The sequence below is a fragment of the Bufo bufo genome, chromosome 8 (genome assembly GCF_905171765.1).
Source record: "Bufo bufo chromosome 8, aBufBuf1.1, whole genome shotgun sequence".
Taxonomy (NCBI): Eukaryota; Metazoa; Chordata; class Amphibia; order Anura; family Bufonidae; genus Bufo; species Bufo bufo.
In genome coordinates, this window is record NC_053396.1 from 125,585,859 (window position 1) to 125,606,165 (window position 20,307).

The 20,307-nt window shown below is 44.1% G+C and overlaps 1 protein-coding gene across 2 annotated transcripts in view; it reads left to right on the forward strand.

Annotated features, from left to right (window-relative positions):
- GAB3 (GRB2 associated binding protein 3) overlaps nt 1-20,307 on the forward strand; it is a 145,693-nt gene that overhangs the window by 109,882 nt on the left and 15,504 nt on the right. For both annotated transcript variants that reach the window (XM_040405291.1, XM_040405292.1), the window contains one exon: nt 14,237-14,679. In XM_040405291.1, the coding sequence (XP_040261225.1) occupies nt 14,237-14,679 (443 nt within the window). The remainder of the gene's footprint in view (nt 1-14,236; nt 14,680-20,307) is intronic.

Here is a 20,307-nt window from a genome sequence, read left to right on the forward strand (position 1 = left end):
GTGCTGGGACCATATTTTGTTCTGCACTGTGGTATCTGGTTGTGCTGGGACCATATTTTGTTCTGCACTGTGGTATCTGGTTCTGCTGGGGCAGTATTTTGTGCTGCACTGTGGTATCTGGTTCTGCTGGGGCAGTATTTTGTTCTGCACTGTGGTATCTGGTTCTGTTGAGGTGGTATTTTGTGCTGCACTGTGGTATCTGGTTCTGCTGGGGCGGTATTTTGTGCTGCACTGTGGTATCTGGTTCTGCTGGGGCAGTATTTTGTCCTGCACTGTGGTATCTGGTTCTGCTGGGGCGGTATTTTGTGCTGCACTGTTGTATCTGGTTCTGCTGGGGCAGTATTTTGTTCTGCACTGTGGTACTTGGTTCTGTTGGGGCAGTATTTTGTTCTGCACTGTGGTATCTGGTTCTGCTGGGGCAGTATTTTGTTCTGCACTGTGGTATTTTGTTCTGCAGGGGCAGTATTTTGTTCTGCACTGTGGTATCTGGTTCTGTTGAGGTGGTATCGTGTTCTGCACTGTGGTACTTGGTTCTGTTGGGGCAGTATTTTGTTCTGCACTGTGGTATCTGGTTCTGTTGAGGTGGTATTTTGTTCTGCACTGTGGTATCTGGTTCTGCTGGGGCAGTATTTTGTTCTGCACTGTGGTATCTGGTTCTGCTGGGGCAGTATTTTGTTCTGCACTGTGGTATTTTGTTCTGCAGGGGCAGTATTTTGTTCTGCACTGTGGTATCTGGTTCTGTTGAGGTGGTATCGTGTTCTGCACTGTGGTACTTGGTTTTGCTGGGGCAGTATTTTGTGCTGCACTGTGGTATCTGGTTCTGCTGGGGCAGTATTTTGTTCTGCACTGTGGAATCTGGTTCTGTTGAGGTGGTATCGTGTACTGCACTATGGCATCCCTGACCCTGCCTACTTGTGTGGCCTCACCTCCTTTACATTTTTCCAGGGCCACTTTCAGTTCCCAGTCCGCCCTGCCACACTCTGAATAGGTCCCCACTTAGCTGCAATGTAACCACAGATTACAGCAATACAGTAAATACACAAATGGCAAATCGGTTCTCAGTAGTTGCAAACAAGGGCTATGGATTCCCTCAATTAATGGGGTGCGTTGCGAACACAGTGGAGCTACAAGTCATTAAAGGGGTTGTCCAGTTTCCTATATTAATGACCTATCCTCAGGATAGATCATTAATATGAGATTGGCGGGGGTCTGACTCCCGGTACTCCGCCAATCGCTGAACACTGCAATCTCTTGACCGTTTACCTGCTCGATATCGCAGCGGCGGAGCCGTGTAATTACAGCATCTCCGTCCCCATTCACGCGTATGGGACAGAGTGTAACTACAATTTCTCCTTCCCATTCAAGTAAATGAGATGGGTAGCTGTAATGGCACTGACGGTCCCTAAGGATAGGTCATCAATATTGGAAACTGGACAATCCCTGTAAGTTCCTAAGAGTCCAATTTTCCATTAGTCCCCAATGCAGAAAACATGAATGAAGCACTGACCGGCTCCTGTAGCAAAATGCATATAAACTGTTAGAATGTATAGTGTATCTCTCCTGAAGCGCATATTGGGTTTCGCTAATCGGTGAAGTACTGCATCAGTGTGAATATGATTTTAATGTGATATGAAGCCATGCCGTTCTCCAAATTCAGCAATTCAGTGCAGTGGATATTTAGGAACTGGGCTTTAATTTGATCGTTCTCCTCTTGCGGTTTCAAAATCAGTTCACTATAAGACATCTAAGGCCAAGTTCTCACTTCAGTTATTTGGTCAGTTATTTCCATCAGTGATTATGAGCCAAAACCAGGTGCGGGTCAGAAGCCCAGAACAGGTGCAGAGCTTTATATTATTCCTTATCTCTGTGGAGGTTTCGCTACTGGTTTTGGCTCACAATCACGGATGGAAATAACTGCCCAAATAACCTAAGGCTCCATTCACACGTCCGTGGTGTGTTGCGGACCCGCAACACACCCGCCCGGCACCCCTATAGAAATGCCTATTCTCGTCCGCAAGCTGCGGACAAGAATAGGACATGTTCTATCTTTTGCGGAGCTGCGGACCTGAAGATCGGGGCCGCGCTCCGCAAATGCGGATGCTGACAGCACACTGTGTGCTGTCTGCATCCATTCCGTCCCCATAGAAAATGAATGGGTCCGCATTTGCGGACGTGTGAATGGAGCCTAAGTGAGAGCTCAGCCTTAGGGCTCATGCATACGGCGGGTCCGCAATACACGGGGCACCGGCCGTGTGCACCCCGCATCACGGATGCGGACCCATTCACTTGAATGGGTCCACAAACCCGGAGATGCGATGCGGAAGAAAGGATCGGAAACCCACGGAAGCACTACGTAGTGCTTCCGTTGTGTTTCTGGCCGTGCCTCGGCACCGCAAAAAAGTAGTGCATGCAGATGCATCAGATGCGGATCAGGGACCCCATTCAAGTGAATAGGTCCGCGATCCGCATGCGGCTGCCCCACGGTCGGTGCCCGTGCATTGCAGCCCGCAATTTGTGGTCCGCAGCACGGGCCTGGCCAGCACACGTGTCGTGTGCACGAGCCCTTCGTTCCTTGATTTTCCCTTCCGTTTATGATCGTCATATCGAGCACGTTTTACACACAGAGTTAACTCGCTGTTTCCTTTTGAAGCCTGAGAAAATGTGGGCACTGACCCAGCTATGGGAAAGAGTCATAAACCATTTCAGAGTAGATTAAATTTAATTGGACTTTACATTGTGATCTCTTTTATTACACCACAAACAGATGTAGGAGCATATGCAGGGTACAGTAAAGATGCCCATTTCTGGCGGTAGCAGATGATAGAATTTCTCATAAATTACATGAGCGGACACATGTATTAGAAATTAATTATAATACAATATAATACAATAAATACCGTTTCCAAAAGCAGATTTTTATTGTTTCGACATGCACAGGTCTGTAGACTTCTTGTTTAACCTCTTTTTACTTACGTAGTATAGTTTCTAGATTGTCAGTATTAGTACTCATTGCATGGGACGTTCATTCAGATACATTTAACCCTTAGGCCTCTTTCACACGGGCGTCATGTTTTTTGCCCGGATAAGATGCGGGTGCGTTGCGGGAAAATGCGTGATTTTTCAGCGCGAGTGCAAAACATTGTAACGCGTTTTGCACGCGCCTGAGAAAAATCGGCATGTTTGGTACCCAAACCCGAACTTCTTCACAGAAGTTCGTGTTAGGTGGTGTGTAGATTGTATTATTTTCCCTTATAACATGGTTATAAGGGAAAATAATAGCATTCTTTATACAAAATGCATAGTGCAATAAGGCTGGAGGGGTTAAAAAAAAATAAAAAAATTTTTAACTCACCTTAATCCACTTGATCGCGCAGCCGGCATCCTCTTCTGTCTTCTTCTTTGCTGTGCACAGGAATAGGACCTTTGATGACGTCACTGTGCTCATCACATGGTCCAAATTGGAAATTGCCCATTTTGATCCTTTTTTCCGTTGCGCCATTCACCATATTGGAATTTTTTTTATTTTTATATTTTAATAGTATAGGCATTTTTGGTCGCGATGATACCCATGATGTTTATATTATTACATTATTGTTATTTAGGTATTTGTTTTTTAATTATACAGAAAGGGGGGTGATTTTAACTTTTATATCTTTATTTTTTTTCTAGATTTTTTATTTTTTTGTGATGATTTTGAAGCTCATATATGAGCCTATAAATAATGTTTTTTAATTTTTTATTTTGTTCTAAAGGGGATTTTTAAAATTTTTATAGTTGCTCTTTTCTTATCCTGGCCTGCCATCTGGTGGCCAAAATAAAAATTTCAGCATGAACACTTAAAGCCTCGTCAGTGTTAAGGGCAACTACCGATGCCCACATTGGCTGCACGGGGCATCAGTAGGATGCCCGGAAGCGCGAGCTTCCAGGTTTTTGAGCATTTAGATGCCGTGATCTCGCTTGATCGCGGCATCTAAAGCCTTCAATTACCGCGATTGGCATTATTGCAGGTCACGGTAATTAGCCGCAGGTCTCTGCTGAATGAAACAGCAGAGACCTTCCGGCCATGGCGCCCACTGCACGTGTGAGCGGGTGCCATGTTTACACATCGCTCCAGAGCCATACATGTATGGCGCTGGTAGCGAACGGGTTAAAGGGAGCCTTTCAGTTTGCACATGCACTGTGACTTGCCAGCAGCATGTTATAGAGCAGAAGAAGCTGAGCAAATTGACACACAGGGGGACATTTACTAAGCTGAAATACTCCATAATTAGGCGATCCAAAGTTTGCTCCTCTGTTCAGCTCCTCTCAGCTCTATAACTTACTGCCTGCACCTTGAATAGCGTTTTGAACATGACAGGTTCACTTTAAAAGGCATGTCTGGTTTGGAAAACCTACAATAAAACTCCTTAGTATGTGTTGGCAAATCTGCTGCAAAATTCACATCTGACTGGTGTAGATTTAGCTGCACATTTGCATACCTCCCAACTTTTTGGACGGTCAAAGAGGGACACATGGTTCATTGTATCAAAGATCCATTTTTCCCTCATATCTAAGCACTTCAATCGTTTTCTTTTATGAAATGGCGCAAAAATAATCTGAATATAGAAATTTCTAAGATCCCAACTGCATCACATAATGAAATAATATACAAGACAGACTCAAATACACAAAGAGGAACCAGACAAACACTTTCTGGGTCAATATTGGGAAGGTAATAATGCAAATCTATACCTCAGATCAAGAAGAGGGACATTTAAGGAGCAAAGAGGAACAGAGGGACTTTGGTCAAAAAGAGGGACTGTTCCCCCAAAGAGGGACACTTGGGAGGTCTGCATTTGTTGCAAACTTGTTACAGACTTTCACATTTACAAAGGGTGAAATGCAGATTTTGCAGCAGATTTGTTCATGGCAAAAAATGATGCCCCCTGTGAATCCACCCTTAGGACATTCTGAGTTAGGGTACAGCCACATGGATCAGGTTTTTGGATGCCGTTCTTGAACCCTAAGGAAGCGAGATGCAAAACGTGTGTGTCGGGGTCTCGGAGCCACACTGGTCTGTATTCATGTCTTTCACACTTGCGGCAGAGTGATCTGGCAAGTAGTTCCGGCAAAACGTATGCCAACTGATGGCATTTGTAAGACTTATCAGGATCCTGATCCGTCTTACAAATGCATTGAAATGCCGGATCAGTCTTTCTGGTGTCATCTGGAAAAACAGATCCGGCATTTTTTTTTTTACTTTTTTTTCGGTCTGCGCAGGAAGGACGGATCCGGCATTCCGGTATTTTGAATGTCGCATCCGGCACTAATACATTCCTATGGAGAAAAATGCCGGATCCAGCATTCAGGCAAGTGTTCAGTTTTTTGGGCCGGAGATAAAACCGTAGCATGCTACAGTATTATTTCCGTCCTGAACAGTAAAAAAGACTGAACTGAAGACATCCTGATGCATCCTGAACCGATTTGCTCTCTATTCAGAATGCATGGAGATAAAACTGATCAGTTCTTTTCCGGTATTGAGCCCCTAGGACTGAACTCTATGCCGGAAAAGAAAAACGCAAGTGTGAAAGTACCCTAACTATATGTTTTCAATTGACTGTCTTTTTTGGGACTGCATTCACCCCGTACATAGGCATTTAGAGAGGTCTCCCTCCTCTTGCACAGTATGTATCCCCTTTGGTGTTTGCACTATGCACTTTATTCAGGTTATTAGCGCATAGTGAGTTGCATCAGAAGTGGGGCAGTGTCCGTCCACATTCAGTCTATTTATGATAAGAACAAGTATAGATCTAGTCTGGGTTCCTTGTCTGTACAGGTCTGCCGCTGCTATTGATTTTTAATACTAATTTTGATAAATTAGTAAAGGATATATTTTTTATACTATTGTTGCACTGTGTTATTGTGGTTCTCATATTGGAGTGATTGAACCCAAACACAGAAGTAGATTCAAAAAGGAGGCTACATAGTTTCTGTCCTTAATACTTTCTCTCTTTTTATCATGTGCTCCTTACTTTGACTTCAAAAACGGCAACAAAAACTTGCATGTGTAGCCAGGGGACCGTGGTATCTGGTTCTGCTGGGGCAGTATTTTGTGCTGCACTGTGGTATCTGGTTCTGCTGGGGAAGTATTATGTGCTGCACTGTGGTATCTGGTTCTGCTGGGGAAGTATTATGTGCTGCGCTGTGGTATCTGGTTCTGCTGGGATAGTATTATGTGCTGCACTGTGGTATCTGGTTCTGCTGGGGAAGTATTTTGTGCTGCACTGTGGTATCTGGTTCTGCTGGGGAAGTATTATGTGCTGCACTGTGGTATCTGGTTCTGCTGGGGAAGTATTATGTGCTGCGCTGTGGTATCTGGTTCTGCTGGGATAGTATTATGTGCTGCACTGTGGTATCTGGTTCTGCTGGGGAAGTATTTTGTGCTGCACTGTGGTATCTGGTTCTGCTGGGGAAGTATTATGTGCTGCACTGTGGTATCTGGTTCTGCTGGGGAAGTATTATGTGCTGCGCTGTGGTATATGTTCTGCTGGGATAGTATTTTGTGCTGCACTGTGGTATCTGGTTCTGCTGGGGCAGTATTTTGTGCTGCACTGTGGTATCTGGTTCTGCTGGGACAGTATTTTGTGCTGCACTGTGGTATCTGGTTCTGCTGGGATAGTATTTTGTGCTGCACTGTGGTATCTGGTTCTGCTGGGGAAGTATTATGTGCTGCACTGTGGCATCTGGTTCTGCTGGGGAAGTATTTTGTTCTGCACTGTGGTATCTGGTTCTGCTGGGGCAGTATTATGTGCTGCACTGTGGTATCTGGTTCTGCTGGGGCAGTATTTTGTCCTGCACTGTGGTATCTGGTTCTGCTGGGGAAGTATTATGTGCTGCACTGTGGCATCTGGTTCTGCTGGGGAAGTATTTTGTTCTGCACTGTGGTATCTGGTTCTGCTGGGGCAGTATTATGTGCTGCACTGTGGTATCTGGTTCTGCTGGGGCAGTATTTTGTCCTGCACTGTGGTATCTGGTTCTGCTGGGGAAGTATTATGTGCTGCACTGTGGCATCTGGTTCTGCTGGGGAAGTATTTTGTTCTGCACTGTGGTATCTGGTTCTGCTGGGGCAGTATTTTGTGCTGCACTGTGGTATCTGGTTCTGCTGGGGCAGTATTTTGTGCTGCACTGTGGTATCTGGTTCTGCTGGGGCAGTATTTTGTGCTGCACTGTGGAACTTGGTTCTGTTGGAGCAGTATTTTTTTCTGCACTACAGTATTGCTAGCACCACCTACTTCTGATGTCCCTGCCTACCTGTGTTGCCCCACTTTTTTTTTGTCCAGGGACACTTTACCCAATCCTCCCTTATGTGTGGCCTACCATTAACGTAGCGGGTTCGATAATTGGTGGTCTCCATCAATTAACCTGAGCAAACAGCGTCTTTAATGGGATTCTCTCACCAAGTTTTGGGCTATAGAGCTGCGGACATGCACGGCTAGATCGCCGCTAGCATGTCCGCAATATATCTGTCCTATAGGGCTGTGTGCTTTTATTTTCTTTAAAAAAGGATTTTAGAGATATGTAAATTAGTCTTGTATGTGTCCAAGGGGCTGCACTAACCTTCCTGGAGCCCAGCCACGCCCCTCTGTGAAGGAGCCCAGCACTGCCTGCGTCCTCCGAATCTCCTCCTTTCATCACCGATAGATTTTTGTAATCGCGCGATGCGCAGTGCCGGTATAGTGTTCCTTCCCTGTGCTGGCATCAGCCTCAGGGAAAGAACTGCACATGGGCAAGCTCACGCATCGCGAGATTACGGCAATCTATCGTTGATGAAAGGAGGAGATTCGGAGGACATAGGAGGTGCTGGGCTCCTTCACAGGCGGGCGTGGCTGGGCACCAGGAAGGTTCGTACAGCCCCTTGGGCACCTTACCAGGCTCATTTACATATCTCTAACGCGTATATTGCGGACATGCTAGTGGCGATCTAGCCGTGCATGTCCGCCTCTCTATAACCCAAAACTTGGTGACAGAATCCCTTTAAAGAGCATCTTTAGTAGGACCCAGAACATCTGTTCATGGCTGCATTATTTCAATGCTTTATTTCCCTGCAGTGGAGCTGTAGGGGAATTGAAGACTTGCTGTCGGGGTTCCCCACAGATTACAGCTCATTAGGAGTGAGGGTCCCAGCAGCATATTTTTGTAGAGCCATTCTTACAAAATGGGACTGCAAAAAGCGGACACCTCAGCATGCCGTACATATTGTATAGGTAATGCTGCATTGTGTCCTTCACTTGAGCAGGACAGCACTGAAATATCCTGCATAGCTAGTCTATATGTACGGCATGCTGGAGGTGCCAGACACCCAACAATGTGATATTGAAGGGGTTAAAGGGGTTGTCTCACTTCAGCAAATAGCATTTATCATGTAGAGAAATTTAACATAAGCCACTTACTAATGTACTGTGATTCTCCATATTGCTTCCTTTGCTGGCTTGATTCAGTTTTCCATCACATTATACACTGCTCGTATCCAGGGGTTATGACCACCCTGTAATGCAGTGTATATTGTGATGGAAAAATGTATAATTGATAAATGCCTTTTGCTGAAGTGAAACAAACCCCTTTAGGGTTCACTCACACGACCGTATGAATGGGGCTGCATCCGTTCCACAATTTTGCAGAACGGGTACGGACCCATTCATTTCAATGGGGCCAGAAAAGATGGAGACAGCACAATACATCCGTAGTTTCGTTCTGCGGCCCAGCAAAAGATATAGAGCATGTCCTATTCTTGTCCGCAATCACGGACAAGAATAGGCATTTTCTATATAGCGCCAGCCCTGTGTGTTCCGCAAAATGCAGAATGCATGGGGCCGGTATCCGTGTTTTGCGGATCCGCAATTAGCATTTCCAACTAAAGGTCCTTCTACACGTACAGATGATCTGGCAGAGAATTGGGAATGAATCAGATGTTCCTGATAACTACCAGATCATCAGAGGAGATGAGAGCTGCATTTACATGCAGCAATCCCCATCGCTGTATAGGGACAAGCGATCAACACAGCGATCGCTTGTCCCCCTAGGAAATCATTGTTCCAGAGCAGCAGATCGCTGTTTAGACAGCACAATGTCCTGCACAGCAAGGAGGGTTTTCCGTACAAGCAGAACCACACAATCACCCGATGAAAGAGCGTTTGCGCATTCATCTGAAGATTGCCAACACCTTTTGCACAGGTAGATTATCAGGAATGAGCGTTTATACAAATGCTCACCCCCGATAATTTGTCTGATAATCGGTCCCTGTAAAGTAGGGATGCCCAACATGCGGCCCTCCAACTGTTGCAAAACTACAACTCCTAGTATGTCTGGACAGCCTACAGCTATTAGGGCATTCTTGGAGTTGAGCATCCCTGCCGTAAAGGGACCTTTAAGCACAAAAAGGCCATATATAAGTTTTTGCAAAAGTGAGTACAGGAAGTGCAGCCATATTGAATTAGTTTACATCTCACTAAAGTTTCATCTATTATATGTGACTGCTGCTCTCCAACTTTATTATACACTCAGTCTCCTTGACCTCTACATTACCTCTACAGCAGCTAGCATAATACTGACCAGAATGTTTCTAGGACACTTAATCGGTTTTTTTTCCAATATGAAAGATGTTTGGTTAGAGGGAGGGACATTTACACATTTTAGTACACTCGTCCATTGTAACCCAATATTTCTTTTCATCTTGAAGGGAGATGTTTGCTGAAATTGCTTACGCCGTCTTCTACTAGACCTTGTAGTCTCCATTGGCTTTCAGCCCCACACAACCAGTCACATCTATCCCAGAAGACGAGATACCTAAGTGTGTTAATCACCCAGGGCTGGCTCCAGATGTATGTAGGCCATTGCATGGAACAGTTTTAGTGGGCAACCTACCTACCATAATCATAACTTGAAAAGCATAGAGGTTTACCCAGATCACCATGGGCCCCAAGCCCAGTTGGCGCTGGCATCTGCACAGGCTTGCCTGGCACTAATGTCAGCTAGACTATGACCATGCCTCAAGGTCTTTTCCACCCTCTCTGAGGTGGGTTCACCTATTGTGAAGGTCAATAATGGCTGAGTGTGGCAGATCCCATTCTCACAGACACATAGTAGCTCCCTCTATGGTACATATAACACTTTCAATCTCAACTGAATTGACACAACAAGATAAGGTCATTGACATATCATAGAAAATTCCACTACATTTTATGTTTTTAACCCAGATATATGATTGATTTAGTAAAGGTAGTTGCCATTTAAAGGGGTTGTGTCACAAAACATATTCTACATTTTTCAAACCAGCACCTGGATCCGAATACTTTTGTAATTGCATGTAATTAAAAATGTAGTATAGCCAGTGAACTATTTAAAAAAATGTATCTGTATAGCACCACCTGCTGTTTGTTCTTTTCCTTATTTCCCCGTCCACCTCACCAAGGTGGTCGCATGCGCTCAGTTTAAATCAACTGTCACCAGCCATATCTTCTGTTAGAACCTGTGACAGATACAGGGAGAGAGCTGCAGCAGAAAGGACATGCCCTCTGAGCTTCCAGGCTGAAGATAATCTAGCAGAGAAATTGGAGCAGTGAATGTGGAGATCTCTGGATCCATGTGAGGTACAGGGCTGGTTCTACCTTTGCTAGAAAGGTATAGTTTTGAACTATATGATGTCTGATTTTCATAACCCCTTTAACTAAAATGAGGTAAAACAAGGCCATGAGATAGCATTTTGCTTGGTGGCGACGTTTCATGCAATATTTGATCCAAGCAGAAGAGAACTGAGTGTTCTTACTTAATGACACTTAGAAGGATCAGGCAGTCCCTCCCACTTGGTATCATCTGTGAGAATCAGATGTAGGACGGAAAACTCTGACTTTAGTTTAAAAATAGCCAAATGCATCTTAAACAGATGAGGAGCGCGTTCCATCTTATAAACAAGAGCTTTGCCATCTTGTGTGCTGACAAGTATGGGAAGACTCGATCTTTAACAGGACATTGGCACAATAGGCCGTTTTTTCCTCTTGTGTAAAACATTTCTGCTGTGTCAGTGCCAAATGTTACCAAATTCCATGAGAAGTATTACATTACTGTGTTTTTGTGTTCTGCGGCCGTTAACAGCTAAAATACTGCATCCCCTTCTGGAATAGCCCCTTATTAAAACAGTTTAAAAAAATTAAGAGGAATAAGTCAATTATCTCTTGTAGTCTCTATGGAGAGATTGGATCCAGTGGTGGCGATCAGGTGAGCATCACTCCAACCCTGGGTCGGGCAGGTCTGTGCCCCTCTTTTAGTGTTGGATACCCCCTTTAAGGATGTTGGAGTACTATCTAAAGGCCAATATGTAACCAAATTCACCTGATTTACTCAAATAATAGTCATAAAATAGCTTAAGTTATGTTTGTACACTGTATTATTAAGCAAGCTTTCTCTTTTTAAAGGGGTTCTCAGAGAATAATTGATTTAAATTGGCCGCAAGCAACCTGTCCTAGAAGATGAGCAGGAGTAGATGCCTTTACTTGCAGAGTTGCCTGGGAGGTTGAGGGGTCGGGGCTTTACTACACTGCTTACAATAGATAGTAATGATGTGATCCTGCCTACGATATGCCATCATGGCTGAACAGCCCAACAGGAAAACTCACCATACATACTGTATGCAAGTGCCATAGTGTAGTGTGTAGTGAGGCTCTGACCACTCACCCCTCTAGGCAGCTCTGCAAGTGGAAGCAACCAGTCCTTCTCATATTCTAGGACAGGTTGCTTAAGGCCATTTTCACAGATCAAAACATTTGGTATGTTTTTATGACGTATCAATTTTTTTTTTGAGAAGTTAAAATGAAATGTTTAAATGTAATTATTGTTAAAATATACATATTGTCCTGACAACATCCCAACACATCCCCCCCCCCCCCACTGTGGACCAGAACTGGAGATACCTCAGCTATCTATGTTACGCTGCTGTACCTATCTTTGTCTGATAGATGCTGCATTATAAATAGGGTGGCCACTTGCTTAACGCCAAAAGGAGGACATCCTAGCCTAGGCAATGCCTTCAACTCTGCTAAGCCTTGCTCGCAACTCCACTAAGTCACGTCCCCTCTCCCAGTAACAGTGCCTGGCGAGAGAAAAAAAAAGAGGTGGGGACCATAAGGTGAGCTGTGCGTGGGCCCAGAGTGCTCCTCTCATCTTCAGTCAGTCACAAGTGACATGTCGGCTGTCTCTAGTGACTGACCGGGGGCGAGAGAAAGTTTCAGTCAGTCAATGCTGCTGTCTGAGCATGGAGCCACAGAAAAGGTGGACAGCCAAACATCTGTCCAGATCTTGCACCAGACGGAGGACAAGGAGCCAGGAAACCGGACTGTCCGGCCACCTTAATTATAAACGTGACAACTAGTGTTGAGCGCGAATATTCGCATAGCGAATATTAATCACGAATATCGCAACTTCGATAATTCGCGAATATAGTGCTATATATTCGTTATATCGAATATTCGTCATTTTCTCCATCTGAACACATGATTCCTTCCTGCTTAAAATGCTTGTGGGCCAATGACTCATTGGCCCACAAGCAAGAAGCAGGGAGGAATCAAGAGTTTAGATGGTTAAAAATGATGAATATTCTAAAAAACGAATATATAGCACTATATCACATATATTCGTTTTATAGAATATTCATTTTTTTCCCCCCAATTAGTACAGTTATTGCCCTTCGGCATACTCCTCCCCGACAAGCATCCCTGTCACCATGGGAACGCCTGGTGGTTAGAATATTCCATCGGATCTGAGTTTTCACGATCTAACTCAGATCCGATGGTATATTCTAACCACCAGGCGTTCCCATGGTGACGGGGACGCTTGAAGTTAGAATATACTGCCAGGGTGCTGTGATCCGCGCAATTAACCCCTCAGGTGCGGGTTAATTGCGCTGATCACAGCGCCCTGTGCTCCCTCCCCCCCACCTCCCCAGTATTAAAATAATTGGTGGCCAGTGCGCCCCCCCCTCACCAGTATTAAAATAATTGGTGGCCAGTGTGCCCTAACCCCCCCAGTATTAGACCCTGTGGCCACTGCCACCAATGATTTTAATACTGGGGGGCAGGGGGGGTTAGGGCGCACTGGCCACCAATTATTTTAATACTGGGGAGGGGGGGCACACTGGCCACCGATTATTTTAATACTGGGGGGATGGCGCACAGGGCGCTGTGATCCGCGCCCTGGTGGTATATTCTAACTTCAAGCGTCCCCATCACCATGGGAATGGCTGGTGGTTAGAATATACCATCGGATCTGAGTTTTCACGATCTAACTCAGATCCGATGGTATATTCTAACCACCAGGCGTTCCCATGGTGACGGGGACGCTTGTCGGGGAGGAGTATGCCGAAGGGCAATAACTGTACTAATTGGGGGGGAAAAAAAAGAAGATTCTAAAAAACAAATATATGTGATATAGTGCTATATATTCGTTTTTTAGAATATTCGTCATATTGTAAGACAAGAATATTTAGCAACATAGCGAATATTCGTAAATTACACATATAAACTGAAATTTTACTAATGTAGTGCAATAATCTTTTTTTTTTTTTCTGATTCAGAAAGAGACCAAATTGATTTGACAAAAAATAAATAAATAGATTATAGCACTACATTAGTGAAATTTCAGTCTATATGTGTATTTTACGAATATTCGCTATATTGCTATAACTTCGTTTTTTAGAATATTCATCATATTCTAAAACAAGAATATATAGCAATATGGCGAATATTCGTAAAATACACAAAATTGCAATACGCGATTAATTAATTCGCATATTATTCGCGATAAATAGCATAATGACGAATATTCGATTTCGACGAATATAAGACGAATGTTCAATCGAATATTCACGAAATATTGCGAAATCGAATATGGCACCTCCCGCTCATCACTAGTGACAACCACGAACAGTCAATTTTATGATACTTACAGTTTTGCCACCAAGCTTTGAAAGGCTCATACATTTGCATGACTATGCCACATTCCATATTTTTCCGATTTCTTCTCCCCTACTACTCCACCTGTGTGTCACAGTTTAGTTCTATACTCCTTGCCTTATATTGAGGAGCCAGGAGGTCCATCTCCTAACTCAATGCTGTCCTAGGCATATACCTGCTTTCATATACTATATATCTTATTTCTTTTCAAGTAGCATTTTCCACATTTTAATAGCATGTATTGTGTTTTATTCCAGATGTGACGCCTCATCCAACTCTGATAAGTCCCTGGAGCAGACGTCTTTTGATGATGTGTTTCTTGACTGTCTACCCTCCCAGCACTCTGTTAGCCAGACTCTCTACAATGTTAATTTCCACCACAATCACATGCCGCCCGCCAACTTTGTTGTTGTCAAAGATCTAGAATCCAATAGTTCATCCAGTGACTTTTCCTCCTCCTCCCCACTGTTGGGACCCTCTTCAGCCCAGACATTTCCAGTTGAGAAAAACCACAGTGGAGTCAGTGACAATGAAATATTACCCATCACCCCACCACCAAGACCGCCTAAACCAAATCATTTTCCTGAAGCGAGGCCTGAGGTGATTTCCAGTGGAATTATCCAGAATGGACATTGTTTATCTGGAATGGTGCCCAGAAGAATTTCACTATCCAGTCTGGACAATGTTAGGAACTGGAAAGGTAAACATAGTATTTTTTGTGTAAAATGGATAATCGAGTGGTTTATTTAAATGGTCATTGATGGGACGCCACTACACTTATGTTTCTTCGTGAATCTAAAAATACATGTGTACAGGAAGAGCTGGTTATTCCACTTTTAATACTTTTCTAGGGCCATTCAACGATCCAGAACAATTGTGTTTGACATGTGTAAAGGAATATGCCCTCTACTATGTATTCAGCATAGGGAAAATTTGCAGGCTGATAGGTGAGGGTCCCCTGACCTTGCTGGCGGAGGAGAGTAAATGGGCAGGTGACGCTATATTCAAGCATATGAGAGTTGTTGGAATAGAACATGGTTGTGGAGAAACTTTTTTTTATTTTCATATACAGGCAAACAAATTTTTGCTCACTGATTTAGCGAAGATCTCCAGCACATGACATGGTACCAAGGTATTCTTCCCTAGAAGCATGTATCTTAATATTAGCTCAGCTTTAAAGGGAATGTTGAACAATGCCGTCTGATATGTAGAGCAGGAGGAGCTGAGTAGACCGTACGGTTTTGTGTAACTCTGTATAACTTGTGGTTGAAATATATAAAACTCTGCAGATTTAGGGCTCAGCAGTCCAGTGGGCAGTCTCACTCAATCATTCCCTGTATGAATGTATATAATATAGAAAACCGCGCTGCTTCAACTTGAGTGCAATTCACACTGAGGGAGATAAAAGGTATCTATCTATGTGATTCCTCAGTTTTGGTTCCCACTAAGGTCGATGCTCAATTCTCCTTAAAGTCAAAGAAGAGACGGCCCAATATAGTGAAATACTGCCAACTGAGTTTAAATAATGTGATTTATTGTACTTACAAGATCCATAAAACAACACACATATAAAATGTGCACATCCTCTCATGAAACGCCCTCTGTTTCATGAGAGGACGTGCACATTTTATATGCGTGTTGTTTTATGGATCTTGTGAGTACAATAAATCACGTTATTTAAACTCAGTTGGCGGTATTTCATTATGTTGGGCCATCTCTTCTTTGACTTTTAGGAGATTTGAGCATCAACCTTAGTGGGAACCAAAACTGAGGAATCACATAGATAGATACCTTTTTATCTCCCTCAGTGTGAACTGCACTCAAGTTGAAGCAGGGCGGTTTTCTATATTATATACAGTCAGGTCCATAAATATTGGGACATCGACACAATTAAATATTTTTTGGCTCCATACACCACCACAATGGATTTGAAATGAAACGAACAAGATGTGCTTTAACTGCAGACCGCCAGCTTTAATTTGAGGGTATTTACATCCAAATCAGGTGAACGGTGTAGGAAATACAACAGTTTGCATATGTGCCTCCCACTTGTTAAGGGACCAAAAGTAATGGGACAATTGGCTTCTCAGCTGTTCCATGGCCAGGTGTGTGTTATTCCCTCATTATCCCAATTACAATGAGCAGATAAAAGGTCCAGAGTTCATTTCAAGTGTGCTTTTTGCATTTGGAATCTGTTGTTGTCAACTCTCAAGATGAGATCCAAAGAGCTGTCACTATCAGTGAAGCAAGCCATCATTAGGCTGAAAAAACACAGCAAACCCATCAGAGAGATAGCAAAAACATTAGTCGTGACCAAAACAACTGTTTGAAACATTCTTCAAAAGAAGAAACGCATCGGTGAGCTCAGCAACACCAAAAGACCTGGAAGACCATGGATAACAACTGTGGTGGATGACCGAAGAATTCTTTCCCTGGTGAAGAAAACACCCTTCACAACAGGAGGTAGGTGTATGTGTGTCAAAGTCAACAATCAAGAGAAGACTTCACCAGAGTGAATACAGAGGGTTCACCACAAGATGTAAACCATGGGTGAGCCTTAAAAACAGGAAGGCCAGATTAGAGTTTGCCAAACGACATCTGAAAAAGCCTTCACAGTTCTGGAACAACATCCTATGGACAGATGAGAACAAGATCAACTTATACCAGAGTGATGGGAACAGAAGAGTATGGAGAAGGAAAGGAACTGCTCATGATCCTAAGCATACCACCTCATCAGTGAAGCATGGTGGTGGTAGTGTCATGGCGTGGGGATGTATGGCTGCCAATGGAACTGGTTCTCTTGTATTTATTGATGATGTGACTACTGACAAAAGCAGCAGGATGAATTATGAAGTGTTTCGGGCAATATTATCTGCTCATATTCAGCCAAATGCTTCAGAACTCATTGGACGGCGCTTCACAGTGCAGATGGACAATGACCCAAAGCATACTGCAAAACCAACCAAAGAGTTTTTTAAGGGAAAGAAGTGGAATGTTATGCAATGGCCAAGTCAATCACCTGACCTAAATCTGATTGAGCATGCATTTCACTTGCTGAAGACAAAACTGAAGGGAAAATGCCCCAAGAACAAGCAGAAACTGAAGACAGTTGCAGTAGAGACCTGGCATATCATCACCAGGGATGAAACCCAGCGTCTGGTGATGTCTATGCGTTCCAGACTTCAGGCTGTAATTGACTGCAAAGGATTTGCAACCCAGTATTAAAAAGTGAAAGTTTGATTTATGATTATTATTCTGTCCCATTATTTTTGGTTCTTTAACAAGTGGGAGGCACATATGCAAACTGTTGTAATTCTTACTCCGTTCACCTGATTTGGATGTAAATACCCTCAAACTAAAGCTGACAGTCTGCAGCGCATCTTGTTCATTTAATTTAAAATCCATTGTGGTGGTGTATAGAGCCAAAAATTTTAGAATTGTGTCAATGTCCCAATATTTCTGGACCTGACTGTACATTGGTTATTTGTGAAGGGTACCCACCTCACAAGAAAAACTGCAGCGCGAAAGGACAATACTGATCTGGGGACTGTAACTTTTTTTTGCAGATTATTGTCTGTGTTTTGTCTTTGTAAGTGTATGTGATTGTTTTTTGGGGGGGTATTTTTACCTGTATAAATGTGCACACAGCTGGCTAGCTGTCAATTACTGAGCAGGACCACCCACTGGACTCCTAAGCCTAGTGAGCAGAGTGTTAGATCAATAAATTACAAGTTATACAGGTTTTTTTCCCACACGACTACACAGAAATCTACTCAGCTCCTCCTGCTCTATAACATGCTGCCTGCAGATCACGCTGTTGCTGGGGCATTATTTTGTGATGCACTGTGGTATTCGGTTCTGTTGGGACAGTGTATTGTGCTGCAATGTGGTATTTGGCTCTACTGGGGTGGTATTGTGTGCCGCAATATTGTAATTCTCGCCCCACCTATTGTGTTGGTCTTGTCTTCTGTCAATTAGGACCTGCCTACAACATGGGGCCATTTTTAGATTTTTCCAGGTCCACTTTAAGTTCCCAGTCGTCCCTCAGTATGTGCATAAAGGAGTCTTAAAGGGGTTATCCAATGTCATAAACAGCCCCCCCATGTGCCGGGCTCCTCACACAAAATATACTTATCCCGCTCCCCGCGGCACTCCTGGTCCCTGCACCGCCGCTGCTACTTTTCCCTGTACATGGATGAAAACATCTGGTGTCAGGGGGGAGCAGCCAATGGCAGGCGGGGACGGAGACGAGCCTCCCTAGCATCGCGGGTGACGCTAGGGAGGCTCGTCCCTTTCCCCACCTGCCGTTGGCTGCTGCCCTCCCGACACCAGATGTTTTCATCCGTGAACAGGGAGAAGCAGCAGCGGCGGTGCGGGCACCAGAAGCGGTGCAGGGAAAGGGGAGCGGGGTAAGTATATTTCGTTTGAGGGGCCCAGCACATGGGGGAAGGGCTGTTTATGACATTGGATAACCCCTTTAAAGCTATATTTAAACATTGCTGAAAGGGACTCATCACATGCTTAACAAAGGGGGCGGACCCCCGAAACGTAGCTACATGCTTGCTAGGGACCACATATGCTGAACCTCAGAAGGACCCTATGCACCCAGGACTTTTTTAATAAGTGTGGATCAGTACTAAGAGCACCCCCATGTTTGGGTCATCAGACCTGTGATTGGGCTCTGATTGCTTCTGTATTATGCTTATGTGAAACTGACCTTATGCTCAGTTTAAAAACATGTTGTCCAGGGCCCTGATGTCAGGCTTCCCCATGTGATCCCGATGCCCAAGTTATTTATTTAGAATAGCGGATCCAAACGTTATTACTGTGGGGTAGCCCCTGAAAGTTCTTCTTGCTCCCAGGGAACAACTACTCTAATCCCTACATCAAAGAAGTTTGGTGTTGAGGAGGTAGAGTATTGTATATAAGTCTCGTTCAGCTTTATGGTCTGTTGGATAGCACTTTGCCCATTCGTACACCGAACATTTGAGAGGATGGAAGAATCAGTTTGCCATTATTGCTAAAAATGATAGATTTTGTTGTGTCCTGTGGAATCCTTGGCCATGCTCCAAGGAACACTGGGTACTGGGGAACCCTGCTTGGGAACATTAGATCAGAAACAGAAGTTTGACATAGAGAATATTATGGAAAGTTCACAGGTTCTGAATGTTCTATATCTATACATCTAACCAGAGGTTGTAAAAATCCATGCACATGCTGTTCGGAGGTGTGGAACACATTGCTGCTGCATAATTGTCTGCAACTAATCTACCACCTATGGACAGTAGGGATTCACAATTCTACATGTACTTGATTTAGAGAGAAAAGTCAGAAGACACCCATGTGACCATTAGACAAACCTATTAAAGTACAAATAACCGGTGAAGTTCATGAAGTTTAATAAATACTCTAATCGTTTCATCTGTATTTAAACCAAAATATTATCCCAAAACATGTCTACAGCTGGCCAAGCACTTTAGATAGCTGGCAGCTGAGCTCCACACCCTTCCCCCATACGCATGCACACTTGATCCAGCGTGTATGTGTCTGTGATGGGAGGATGGCTAAAAGCTGCTGACAGACACCACTATTCTGCTCACCTGTCCTAGTCCCCCGCTACTCGGCAGTGCAGACCTGCCTCCCGCTGTTCCTTTTTTTGGCTGCCGAGCCTGCTCTGTCCGTCCATGTAGTTTGCGGCCTTCTTGCTGGCAAGGCATCTCTTCCTCTGTTCGTAAAGCACATGCACGCTGGCTATTAAAGGGCCAGCACACGCATGTCCTAATTGTCACCAACCAATGGCTGCCCACCTTGGGGTACTTTAGGCAACTTCCCCTATGGAAAGATCCCTGAGCAACAGCTTCCTAGCTTGCTAGTTCCTGCAAAGGTGTGCTGCATTTTTCGTCTGACCATCTAACTTCTACCCGTTTCCTGGACTTTGACCCTCTGCTTCCTGACCTGACCTTGCCTGACATCTGTATTGAGTTTTTGCTGCTTGAACTCTACTTGACCTGACCTCAGCCTGTCCCTGACTATGGTTCTTGCCTGATCCCTCGGCACTCTGCACTGGTGTCTCTGACCGACGTAGGTCAGCGATCAATCATACAGAGACTAGTTTAGGAGATAAAGTAGTGGCCTGGTGGTTCCCCTGAAGATCCCTGTACAGGGCAAAAGGGTGAAAATCAGTGGACTGCCAAAATAATGACCTTAGGAGTAGCCGAAAGTCACATCTGTTGGTTGACACAGTGGTTAAATACCCACTGCTGTAACACTTATCTCCCTCAAAAAATGAAGGATTGGACATTTTGAAATCCTACAGCCGACTCCTTAT